This window comes from Epinephelus fuscoguttatus, linkage group LG23 (assembly GCF_011397635.1).
Source record: "Epinephelus fuscoguttatus linkage group LG23, E.fuscoguttatus.final_Chr_v1".
Taxonomy (NCBI): Eukaryota; Metazoa; Chordata; class Actinopteri; order Perciformes; family Serranidae; genus Epinephelus; species Epinephelus fuscoguttatus.
The window spans coordinates 33,237,167-33,250,836 of NC_064774.1; the positions used below are offsets into that span (position 1 = coordinate 33,237,167).

Sequence of the window (13,670 nt, forward strand, 5' to 3'; positions counted from 1 at the left end):
TCATGTACTCTGTGAGAGAATACAAGCCCTGTAAAGCCTCAGTGTTTTCAGTTGCATATTAACACTGAAACTGCATTGACATTCTTAGTCACCTAAGTTTTTCCATACATATGGTCAGGGCTGCCCCTGACCAAATTGGGGCCCTAAGCGAAATTTTATTTGGAGGCCCCCATCCCAAATATATCATAGGTACAAAATGACCGTACAACAACTTGCCATTTAACTTGACAACCTTTATTGGCAATAACAAATGTACTGTAGATACAGTAGTTTGGCTGTATGAGTCAAATAAAATAAAAAATTCAACCTGAAATAAATAAATAAATATTAAATAAAAATAACTACAAACTGAAATAAATAAATAAACAAATCTGAGTCACAAATAGCCATCAATTACTCATCAAAAGAAAGTAACTTCCACCACCCTTGATTAAACACTGAAAATAAAATAAAAGAGGGAGACAGGTTTTTCCTATTTAAACTTATTTTGTTCTATTTCTCCCTCTCCCCTCTCTGGAGGCGTCCGATCTCCCTCAGCCCTCCGCCTCTCCCACCTTAATTAAGCACTGAAAACAGAAATAAAATACAGAGACATTCTTTTCTATTTTCATCTTATTTAGCTATATTTCTCCCTCTCCCCTCTCTGGGAGCATCCGACCTCCCGGCCCTGCACATACCCCCGAGGCTCGGATCTCCCCCTCCGTGGAGCCCGCCCACCGTCCCTTGCGTGCACTTACTCCTGAGGCTCTTTTGGACGACATGTCGACAACTCTTCACCTGCTGCAGCTCTGCAAGTGCCTGCCAGCGCACCCCTCTTATTGTTCAGATGTCCAGTGCTGTCAATCATTGCAGCGAGGCATGGGCGGTCAGGTCTCTTCTCTCTTTCCTCGAGCTGATTCTACACACGCCTCACGGAAGCGCATGTACGCATCCATTGCGCATATGCGCAAATGCGTCCCCTTGCGCAAAATGTGGCACCCCATGGAAGATGAGGCCCTACGCACAGCGCGTGTTCTGCATGTAGGGAGGGTCGGCCCTGCATATGGTGGTAATGCACGAGCATCGCAGAACAGTGCTTAGAGACAGTATAGTATTAGTTTATCTGGAGGTCAGAGGTGTTTATAGCTGCTCTGAATGGTGACAAGTGAAAGGCCTGATGTCATAGAGAGGAGAAAAGCAAAGTTTGAGAAGTTAAGAGGACATGTTCCCCTGGTCCTGTCTTGTCCTTGAGTTAAAGAATACATGACTTGCAAATGTGACATAGATCATGTTAACATACCGTCAGTGCTCACACATGGCAGTTAAACTAACATTACTTTAACTCTTAACATTCCAGACTACTGGTTATCTATTACCTCTTCATTTCTATCATGGAAGCTTTGTTTTTATTCCTCCATACCGGCAATAGCCATGGATGGAGGCATTATGTTTTCTGGTTGTCTATCCATCTCTCAGTCCCATCCTTGTGAACATGATATCTCAAGAATGCCCCAAGGGAATTTCTACAAATTTTGCACAAAGGTCAACTTGGACTCAAGGATGAACTGATTAGATTTTGGTGGTCAAGGTCACCATAGCCTTTCATCCATCTCATTCTCATGAGTGCAATATCTCAAGAACAGCTTGACGGAATTCCTTCAAATTTGACACAAAAATTTACCTGGACTCAATGATGAACTGATTAGATTGTGGTGGTCAGTGGTCAAAGGTCTATGTGACCTCATCTGTCTCATTTTTGTGAACATGATATCTCAAGAATAACATTAAAAAATTTCTTTAAATTTGGCACAAATGTTCACTTGGATTCAATGATGAACCAATTAGATTTTGGTGGTCTAAGGTCAAGATCGGTGTGACCTTGTCTGTCGCATTTTTGTGAACATGACATCTCAAGAATGCCTTGAGGGAATTTCCTCAAGAAAAATACAAGAATTCACATGCTAATTATGTCAAAACTGAACACAAATGTCTGTAAGATAAAATAATGAGGTGATGATGTTTCATATCCAAAAAAGGTCAAAGGTCAACTTCACAGTAACATCATAATGTTCTGCATAAATGGGAGCTGATTGTAACGTCTCGATGCAATTTACAGCCAAGGTGAGACCGTGGGTGGGGCCCATCTTGCAGGTGGGCGTAAAATAAATTTACTCAGTGCTGTACGTGCACGCGAGGGATAAACCCACTAGCGATAGCCTTAGAGGGCGAAGCCAATATGAAATAGAACTTTTCGGGCCATTATTCAATGTCATATCTCAGGAACAGAAGGGGAGACATTTGATCAGATACTGAATTGGTGACACTTCTGGGTGTCCACCTTGAAACTGTATTGATTGCACAGGTAATTCTAGTTTTATTCTAACATGAGCTACCTAACTCCTCTCACTAATGTTAGTGGTGCTTAACAGCACAAGCTTTTAAATGTGTTGACAGGGACTTCATTTTCAACCTTTATTAGTTTTGTTTTAAGTGTTTTTTCTTCAAAAAGAAAAGTTCTGATATCAATATAATTCCCAGTTTCCTCCAACCATCCATTGATGTCTCTTTTATTCACTGGGCAAATTCATTACAATTCAGCAAGCTAGCAAGTACGATACGATACGATATGATACGATACGATACGATACGATACACTTTATTGTCCCACTAAGGGAAATTTGTCTTGGACTCAGCAACTGCGCCATAAATGCCTTGACAGCCACAGTAACAACAAACAATACATCAGCAGCCATACCATCCCAACAACAATTACATGACAGTATTGCACATATCCCATAACATTGCACATAACACATACATACGCCATGCATACATAACACATGCTAAAAGATCACCATAATAGAAGCACTATAAAAGTTATTGTACAGTCTTCGGCCTCAAGCAGAATTGTTTAAGAGTTTGATGGAGGTTGGAACAAATGAATTCTTAAAACGGTTGAGTTTGCAGTTAGGGACTCTATATCATCTGCCCGAGGGTAGGAGGTCATATTCTAAATGAGGAATATGGGATGGATCAGTCACTATCCTCTGCACTTGCCTAATACAGTTTGCTCATAAATAAACTGCAAGGTCTGATAGTCTCTTCTTCCCATAACCTTCATGGCTGTGTGCACCAGATGAGCAAGCTTAGTTTTCAGTTTGACAGTGAGGTTGCCATACCAGGCTGACATCCCATATTGGACTAAGCTCTCTAGTACTGCCTGGTAAAATAAAAACATGATGCTTTTGTCCACACCATACACTCTAAGTCTGCGCAAAAAATACAATCTTTGCTGTAAACGAGAACACAGACCTTCAACATGGACATTCCAACTGAAAGTGTCATCTAAGTGAACTCCAAGATATATGCGCTGACCTGCTCGATGGGTGAGTCATGTATGACAACAGGACTTTGGTCCCCTACTGATCTCTATTACAATTGCAACAGAAAATACTGTGCATTTTTGTATAAAAATAAAGCATTAGATAAAACTTTTAACAGCAGAGCATTATTTGTAAACAGCCTTTTTTAAAGTGAGTGAATTCCTTCAAATGGCATTTAAAGCTGCAGTGGGCATAAAAAAAAAAAAAAAAACATCAGAATTTGAAAATACCCCCTCCTCCTTCAGCTCTCCCCACTCTATCCTAAGCCCCTCCCACCAGATGACCACGGCCATATGCACACGCTTCATACAGTAACCCAGTGTTTCCCATACATTGATTTATTTAATCTTATTTTATTGTAGAGTTGCACACAGCTCATTTGCATTGTTTATCAGACCATAAATGAGACAAGAACTAGCTAGCCAGCTACTTCACAGTCTCTCCGCCTTACTTCATGCTGCTGTGGACTACTTCCTTATTAGGAGAGTGGGCAACAGCTTGAAGACAAAACTCTGGTAGGTGCCTGCAACAGATCAAATTCAGCAAGCGCAAACCCCCAAGCACCAGTTGTCACAGCAGACTGGTGGCCAGCAGCAGCACCAGGTCTAACCTGTGTAACGGCAGCAGCAGAAAGTTTGCTGATCTGTTGGAGAGTCAGAGCTGTCCAGTCCCCCAGAGCTCAGGTTTGTGCTGGCTTGATTCAGGTTGCTGCAGCTGCTGACTGGGGGTCTGTCACCAGAGTTGCTGACTGCTCTTCTCCTAGAGAGGTGGTCTGTGGCAGCGGGGTATGAGGCAGAGGACACACTGATTCAAGGCTCTAGCTAATGTTAGCTTCATAAACGTGAATATGGACGCAGCTGTGAGCCTTTGGCTACTACTAGCTGAAGCTAAACTATTGACAATATTTTCTCTCCATCTCTAAAGTACTCTGCAGATTTTGACACGTTTTATTTAGTTAGTTGTCAGACTCTCATTTAGACTCTCTTTTTGATCAGTCCATCTTCTGTTTTTCGGTTGCTGTGCAGTGTAGGCAGGTGTTGCCAATGCTAGAACAGCAACTTTCTCTGCAGGAAAGTTGAATCAGGCTTTCATCATCTGAAGGGACGTGCAAGTGCATCTGCATTTGTAGAATAGCCAATAGGAATGCCCTTTCTCTGAAATGACCTGTGATTGGCCAAAGTCTGTTGTCACAGGCTAGATTTTCTAAAGCCTAAAAACAGAGTCAATAGGAGGTAAGGAAGTCTAGTTTTCTCTCAGACTGCTTGAATTAAAAATGCTCAAAGTTTATTATGGGATTTTTGCTCATTTATGCCAAAAAATCTGCCTACCCAAGCTTTAACACTGCTCAACTAATATATTCAGACTGTAGTTTTCTAGAGAGCCAGTGGTGGTCAGTATTAGTCTGAAAAGATGTCATGACCACTTGAAATGCACTGGTTTTCCATCTAGCTGCCTTAGTAAACCACTGTAACTCAATTATTTTTATTATGTAGTTTCAACTAGTTTTCATGCTATCACCCAGAAATGATGTAGGTGTCCTCAACTGTAATGTGCAATGAATGTTTAATCAGAATTAGTGGTTAAGCAGTTTTTCCTCCAAAAAACTCAAACTTTGACCTTTTAATTATAGCACCCCATCAGACTATACATTTTAAATGCCACACCACATATCCCTCCAAGTTTAGACTTCATGTTAAGTTGTATGGAAATTGCATTTTGGCAGACAGAGCAGGAAACACACAGGTGTATCTAAAAACACTGATTGAATTAAATAATTTACAACTTGATTCCAAAAAAGTTGGGACACAATACAGTTCAATGCAATGCAAAAACGCTGAACCTTGCTCCTGACTCCTTAGCCTCTCCGTTCTCTCTTTTTACTCCTCTCTCCTGTCCCCCCTGCCCCCCTCATTGTAGCAGTATTGATTATAGTTGAAATATAGTCAGTGATGCATGATGACAGATCATAATTTCCTCCCAATGTAAAATCGCTATTTGGAAATTTTAACAATGGTATTACACCTTAGATGTTACTTGATGTTACCAAATTTTATTTACCTGCAGGAGTCTCCTGTTATAGAAGGATTGGTGAGATATTCCCGAGCAAATATTTCTTGCATTCTGTTGGCCATCTTGGTTTCGAGAAATTTGGCCAGTGGGTGGCAAGGTAAGGAATGATGCACCAGGATGCACTGGATAGCATCAAAACCAGTGCTGGCCTCTAGGCAGTATAAGCAAATACAAAGGGCGCCGTAATCCATAGGGGGCGCCACAAATGGGTAAAGAAAAAAAATTAAAATGATTAGCTTTTACTACTTTTTGATAATACTATTACTACTATTATTTTGTAATATTATTTAAGACCACAACAACATAATTACATAGCAAAGCCTGCTAAATATTAGAGAGACCTTTTCTGGGATCCTGCCGCCCCCCAGCCCCCCTCCCCAGCTCGTTACACTTTATCTGCTCCCTAGGGGAGATGGGCGAGTTAACATCACGTAAACCCGAAACACACTATATCGTTATCATGTCAAAACGACAAAAGCTCCCTGGTGCCCACTCAACTACCACTACACTACTGAGAGGAGTGGATGTGGAGAGAAAGAACATGAAATCAGTAGGAGGAGAGCTAGTTATCATTACCTCTAAGCAAACAGCTCATGGAGGTTGCATTGATTTACATTGTGAAGTGTTTAAGCTGTGTTCAGTAGAATTTAGTGTTGGGCGAAGGCAAATTATAACGTTCACATGAAGTGGTCAATGTAATCTTGTAAAATGTAGCATTTGGTGAGAATCCAGCTGTTTGAACGAGAAATTTGTTGATGTTTTCACAGCACTATAAAATACATATTAGAGCAGGAATTATGATGTATCATATATAGTAAAAGGGCTTTTTACTTTTGTTAAAGATATTTTTCATGTGAAAGAAGATTCTGTTAAGGTTGTTTCATAAATATGTATTATTGAATTTGTGCTCATTCAAGTGTAATGAAGGACTGAATGACTTGAAAACTGTTCATTTATTTTTTTTTAGTGTAGATTTCTGTGTTTCTCTGGCACAAAAGAAGAATAAATAACAACAAAAAAAACAAAACAAAAGAACCAATATAAAAACATCTGTATCGGCTATTAGCCAAATTGTTATTTTAAACATTGGTATCAGTATCAGCTCAAAATTTGAAAATCAATGCATCTTTAATTTAACAACAAGTAAATTTGTAATTTTTATGTTGAATATTGATTAATATGATAATTATAACATGTTGCTGAAAGCAAATTAGCACATATTTTTATCTTTTTTTGAATTGTTAGCTTGATTGTTTATTTGCATTTTGGTGGGGAAAAAAATGTGTAGTGCAGTGTTGTGCTCACCTAGGTCACCAAATGTGCCTGAACCGCCACTGATCAAACCCATGCATATACAAGAAAATGGATCTGAAATAGCTGTCCACTACAGTGACCACTATGTGTGAAAGGGTTGATATCAGGACATCTAAAAATATAATGAGTATTTTATTCAAAATATTTTCAGTTTTGACCTGAAAAGTCTTTTATAGCAGTTGGAAATTAAAAGAATTCTGTCCGCTGCTTTGTGAGGTTGAAAAAAACATTATATGTACAACAATGAGAGTTCAGCATTTACTGCACATGATAATGACACTGCAGAGTGATACTTATTGCTCATAAAGTCACAGTGGAGTCTTTCCAGTCAGTGCATTGGCCCAGTGTCTGTGCAGGCCTGTGGCTCAGTGCAGTCCATGGTAGAGTGTTTGTCAAAAGGCAGTAACATTCCTCAGCTTCAGAATGAGACTGCTTCATTAAGTCCTGACAGCCCCTGTGGTTCCTGCATGCCTATTAGTGCACAGGCTGTTACACTAGCCTCCCAGGTGGAAATTTCAGCAGCATTTTGACTGTAACTGAAGAGCAGATACAGGGTCATATCAGAGTGTCTGGAAATCATTCGAACCAAGAATGTTCCGAGGAGTCTGTTTGGGATGTTTTGATGTAACTCTAGTCTTCCTCCTGCTGTGCTCCGTCACAGGCTTGCTGCTGATGGATCACCACAGAGATGCAGAGGATAACCACGAACGCAACAAAGCCATTTTGGAAATGTTACATATTAATAAAGTATCTGCTAGCCACCAGGCTAAGCCCCATCCCTACATGAGGGGGATCTATCAGCGTTTTGACTCACTGGAGGCTCAGGACTTTGGGAGTTCAGATGGAACGCTGGTGCAGAGTTTTCGGAGTGTTGCTGGTAAGGATTTGAAATGAATGACCATCTAGTTTTAAAGCATTAGTGGCATTGCAGCTACTTAACATGGTTCTATTGAAACCTATCTAATCACAGACAGTGATGTTTCACATTTCATTTGTGACTGAATCAAAGACTAAAAAAAACAGTTGATTAGCCTTAGCAGTGTTCCAGTGGTGATGTTTTTGTGTTGGCCAACCTGGAGGTTTTCCATCAGCGAAGCATCTGCTGTGACATCACTGTCTGGGTTTTGGCCAGATGTGCAACATTCTAAAAATTTACCAAAATAAAAAGACAAAAAGTGCCCAAATTTGATACAAAAAATGTATGTTCTTTAAAGTTGCTTTTTTAAAGTTGCTATAGCAAACATTTTTAGCAAACAGCCTATTTACCCATCCAGAAGACACGAAACAACAGTAGAACTCATCTCAAGTCTTGTTTGTGTGCATCTGATCAATGTATGTGCAATGTTAACTCTATATTTAGCTGTGTTTTGGTCTCCACCAATTAAAGGAAAAAACACCAGCCTCTCGGGTGAAAGTCAGTGGTTGTTGGACCTATCCACCACCCCACCACCCTACTCACAATACCGCCATCTTAACTTTCATTGTTGTCCCTTTGCATTTTCCCCTGATGCTGAGTATCATGTGAAAGGATGACTTTTTTCATTGTTGTCTGATCCTGGAAGTCACTGACCAAGTGCCGGTTCTGACAACTTCAAGGCTAAAATATGAGGCCACTGCTGCGGTACCAAAAACTGCAGTTCCTCTAATGTCCACATGAGGCTGAATCAATCCCCATAGTACCCCATGATGAAATACTCAACTTTACAGCAGGAACAAGCATGTTTACAGCCTAGTACAAAAACACAGCTTTCGTCTCTATAACTAATTTAACCATTCATGAAAACATTTTATTAAAGCTGAAAGCGTGGGGCCGTTTGTGTGACAGGCTGTCTGTGAGGTGTTGCTACAAGCCCCTTTTACACTGTCTCTTTAAGGCAGGAATTTCCTTCTTTCCGGCTTTATGCCACCTAGCCATTCTATATAACAGGTTTAATCTGCCGGGGCGTCGGTGGCTTAGTGGTAGAGCAGGTGCCCCATGTACAAGGCTGTTGCTGCAGTGGCCGGGGTTCGACTCCAGCCTCTGGCCCTTTGCTTCATATCTCTCTCTCTCTCTCTCTCTCTCTCCCCCCCCCCCCTTTTCACACTTGTCTGTCCTATCAAATAAAGGCTAAAAAAATGCCCCCAAAAATATCTTTAAAAAAAAAGAAGTAACTTTAAAAAAACAAAAAAAAAAAAACAAAAAAAAACAACAAAAAAAAGGTTTAATCTGCTGATGGCGGTAAAAAAGGAAGCAGTCATGAGTGCTTGTAAGGAGACAGGTTGGGATGGTGGACGGGTCACAAACACTGGACTTTTACCCAGGACTTTCCCCCTGGAGTCGTGTGTTCGAATGCAACTTTGAATCATTTAAAGGTACATCCGCATGTTTCTTTTACTAAACCTCATCACAGTAACTTACATTAATCACGCAACTGTACCTTAAGGTCCTAATGTCATTCATGAGGGGCAAATTCGTAGGATATAATACAAACTGTTGTGTGTGCAAATTTCGAACCGTTCTATGAGAATACGTTGGTCAGATTAACCCCTCGTTCCTTCACAGCTCCACCCTCTCATCCAAATATGGTCACGTCTGGCTCCAAAAAACTAAGATGCCAAATTAGAGGCTTCAAAATGGTTGTCCACAAACCAACGGGTGATGTCACAAAAGCTACATTTTTTTTTTTTTTACAGTCCATGGATGATACAGACATTTCATACACCAGACGCACTGTAACTTATATAACACAGACCTGCTGATGCACGTTCAAACTGTGTTGGACCAGTTCACCTGCCCACTGTGGCTTTCTTTGTTACTGTAAAGAGAATCCAGCCTGCAGCTATAGGTCACCCACTACACTGGTAAACCAAAGAACTGTACAGTAACTCTGGGCTTCATGATCAAAGTATCTTTCTCTCTCTCTACAAATAGGTGTGTGCTACAGAACATAGCTTGTACCCTACTGAGAAAAGGGAAACACTAAAGATGTAACACTAAATTTAAACTTATTTAAAATGGATGGCTTTTGTAACAGGGGAGACCAGGGGTGGTTGTAACCCTTTTTGTGCCTGCACCTAAGACTAACTGAAGTTTTGTGTTAGACACAAAGCACCCCTGTTTGTCTACTACAAATAGCAATGTCTCCAACTTCTCCAACTATAGACCTTGTAACTGTTAGTAAACAGTGGTGGGCGGGGCTTAGTTGGAGGCAGAGCAGGTTTCAACATACATTAGCTCTCAGTTGGCTTGTTTTCGACTACTGAGGAAGATGATGCGAGTGGTGCATTCAGAATAATCATTCTGAGTAAATTCATAAATTCAGAGCGCTGTTGGAATGTACTGTTCAGTTATCCAGAGTACGGCACTCTCAGAGTGCAGAGCGCACTCTGTCTGGGGAGGCGGAGCAGCAGAGTGCGGAGCAGAGTGAATGTCTGATTCACTTAACTATTCACTAATTCATGTAGAAATATAATGCTCTCTTTCTTCGACAAGCGGGGCTCTCATTCTGGTGTAAAGCATCAGACTGAAATGTTACATAAATGAGTAAACACTGACCAACAGGACCAAACTGTCCGACCTGTATGCTCTCACTCAGTACATGGATGATTTGACAGGATTGCTGAGGGTGGGATGGCGGGCTTTGTGGTTGATTACTATGCCAGTCATACAAAGGAGGACGACACTTGAACGGTTTCTGCCAGTTTGTTTTCCTGTCGAAGCTAACGTAGGCTAATGTGCTTAAAAGTTAGTGTTATGGAGAAATCCAATATTCCTCTTAATACCTCCCCAATTTCTGATTAGATGGACATGATGACCCTTAATACACATAATGTCATTCATCCCCACAACAGTAAATACTCCCAAACTTGATATGAAGGGTGCGCTGCACATGTGAGCATTTTTAATGATGGCCTCCATCCAGTCCTTCTGTCTTATCACATTTAACCATGATTGTCTTTGTTTTTGTTGACCGTCAGTGGCAGCTGGTATGTGATAAAATTTAAATTTTGAGCCATGACTCCTTCTATTCTGGCTCCCAATAACACATCAAGATGGCATTTTGAGACTCCCATGTAGCCTACAGCCCTGTGGTGCATTTTGCCTCCAGCTAATAAAAAGACATCATTGTGATGTCAGCGTTAAAAGGGTCTATATCACAGAATTCACTTACTTATGTGTACTGTTTTTGTGGTCACAAAACAGAGTGTGCTGGATTACACAGCCTACGTAGATTTAAAATGTCTGCTCATTCTTCTACCAAACAGGAATAAACAGAAACCAACAGATGTCTGAAATGGAGGTAGAAATACATTTGAAAATCTAAAATTGCATTACATGGGCATCAGCGAAATTGTTAAGTAAAGGCTACATGATTATTAGTAAATGAGCAAAAACTTGTAAACACATTGATATGCTCCTTTAAAAAGCCTTGTACTTTTGCTTTAACTAATCTTTTTGTTTTCTGTTAATTCTTTGATTCACACAGCTCCACCTCACACTCCTCCAGGATGGATCTGGTTCAATGTCAGCAGCCTGAACCCCTCCATGCTAGGTGCAGAGCTGGTTCTGTTCAGGAAAACCCTGCACCCCCGTCCCATCAGTGTGACTGTCACCCTGCACAGTGTCACAGCCTCACAGGGAGCTCTGAAGGAAAGTCCTGCCCTTGAGGAGAGACTTCTGACCCTGGACCAGCGCTCCTCATCTGGATATGATGTGTTTGATGTGTCAGCTGTTCTGCGTGTGAGGCCTCTGGAGGTGGTGGGCTTTCAGCTGCGTTATACAGATGAGAGTGGGAGTTTGGTCCTTCATGAAGCTCTAACACAGAGTCTTTACTGTCTGAACAGAGGCTCCCTGAGTGAACCCTTACTGGTGCTTTACCAATCACACCCCCTCCTCATCTAACTCTGTCACCAGGACCACTATTAGTGTCAGGCTGATCACAAGTCTTTTTGTTTTTTTAAAAAAAAACATATCTCATTCACCTCTCATCTGGTGGACACTATGTGGAAATAATAAAATAATGTTGAGTTTAAAGTGTTACCTTGAAATGGAAAAACCTTAACAAGAATGAACCCATAGAAATAGCTTTTCTTTTTTGATATTTTTAGGGCTTTAGCAAAGTTTTAATGGGCATTTGTCATTAAAGGGACAATTTAGATTTTTTTTAACTGGGGTTGTATGGGGTACTTATCCATAGACAGTATATTACAAACAGTAGATGTCAGTCAGCACACCCGCAGTTTGTAGAAGCAGGCTGGAGTCTCACGTGGAAGCTAAGCAATTTACTGCTGTGGATGGGGGCCAGCAACAAAACATATTTTAGCCACCAAAAAAATCAATATGAGTTTAAGTATATGCTATATTTAGAATATTTTCACTGCTTTACTTTACTGTCAGATAGTTTTTTTTCAATGGGAAAATGAAATTGTTATATCACTCTTCAAAGCCAGACTCCATTAAGAAAATCAAAGGTTTAACATTGCTGAACACAAGAGCTGCTGGTTTACCACTGCCTTGTTCAGTTAGTTTCTGTGTGTTACTGTGTGGCTTTGGCATTTTAAAGAATTAGTGTAGATTCACTTAAGTCACAGAATAACACAAACTAAGTAGGTGATTGAAGCAATGGTAGACCAGCACCTCCTGTGTTCAGCGGGCTAAAATGACTGTTTTTGTAAATAGAGTCTGGTGGCTTTGATGAGAGCATAGATGGAGAACTGAGGCCATTAACTGTTTCCCCGTCGAAACAAGCTTTCTGACGGAAAGGTAAAGCAGTAAAAAAAAACACTCAGTGTAGCATACACATAAACTGATATTCATTTTTTTAGGTGGCTAAAATACATTTTGTTGCTGGCCCCCTCATAGCAATAGTTTGCTTAACTTTTGTGAGAGACTAGCCTGTTTCTCCAAACTGGGGACACACAGTAGATGCTGACCGACATCTACTGTATGTAATATACTGACCATGGGTAAGTACCTTATACAACCCTCCTTTTAAAAATCCAAACTGTCGTGGCATTGGTAGTGTAGTGGATAGTGCTGGCACCCGATGTACAGAGGCAATGTCTCGCTGCAGCAGTCGCAGCTTTGACTCTGGCTTGCATCCCTTTGCTGCATGCTGTATTTACAATCTTTTATTTTGAAATTTTTCACTGGATATGTTATGGCTTGATGGAGATGTCACTTTTCATGTTAGATTTTGTAAACCATGGGAGTTCACTGCCCACCAGTGGACACAGTGAGTAACTATAACACAACATTAAAGGGAACACCATCTAATTGAAGAATTCCACTGTTATTTCCATGGTCCAGGAAAGTTTGACCAATATTTGTGAACATGAGCTACTCGCTCTTAAGAGGGAAGTCTCAAATTTGTGATGTTATCAAGTATAAAGTGAGGAGCTGTGTTGTAACTCCTAAAATGGCTCATAATGTAATAAAATCATGAGCACATAACGGCTTTGCGCATAATGTAATAATGTAATAATCTATTACATTATAAGCCTACTAGCGCCGCTCATAATGTAATAACAGTTCATAATGTAGTAACAGTTCATAATGTAATAATGGCTCATATTGTGAGAAAACTGCTGCATTATCATTTTTACATCTTAAAGGTGCAAATAAAGCAAATGCCATGGGTTTCAGCGCATAGTAAACTAAATTAGTGAAACCAAGAATTATTTAATTGTAATTGCATTCTCACATTTTATTATGTAAGATGTATAAAGTTGAGCCACTAGGTGGCACCCGTGTTAGGTATTTTGGGCCTTTGAGAATGCCATGCTCACTTCCACTGTCTGATTGTTGCAGGTAAGCAGTTGGTGGAAAGTTTAAATATTATGACGGATGATGATGAAGTATTAGTAGGTTATACAGAGTGGCTGGACGCAATAGTGGCCTTGCGTCCAATATCAGGCAGCTCTTCAGCCAAAATGCCAGGTGGA

General features: G+C 40.5%; 1 protein-coding gene across 1 annotated transcript; it reads left to right on the forward strand.

Annotated features, from left to right (window-relative positions):
• Positions 1-969: 969 nt before the first annotated feature.
• LOC125883463 (uncharacterized) lies at positions 970-11,628 on the forward strand. Its single transcript, XM_049567749.1, has 3 exons — positions 970-1,048; positions 7,408-7,623; positions 11,213-11,628. Exons 1-3 carry the CDS (start codon positions 970-972, stop codon positions 11,626-11,628), a joined length of 711 nt encoding a protein of 236 aa, XP_049423706.1.
• The last annotated feature ends 2,042 nt before the right edge of the window (positions 11,629-13,670 follow it).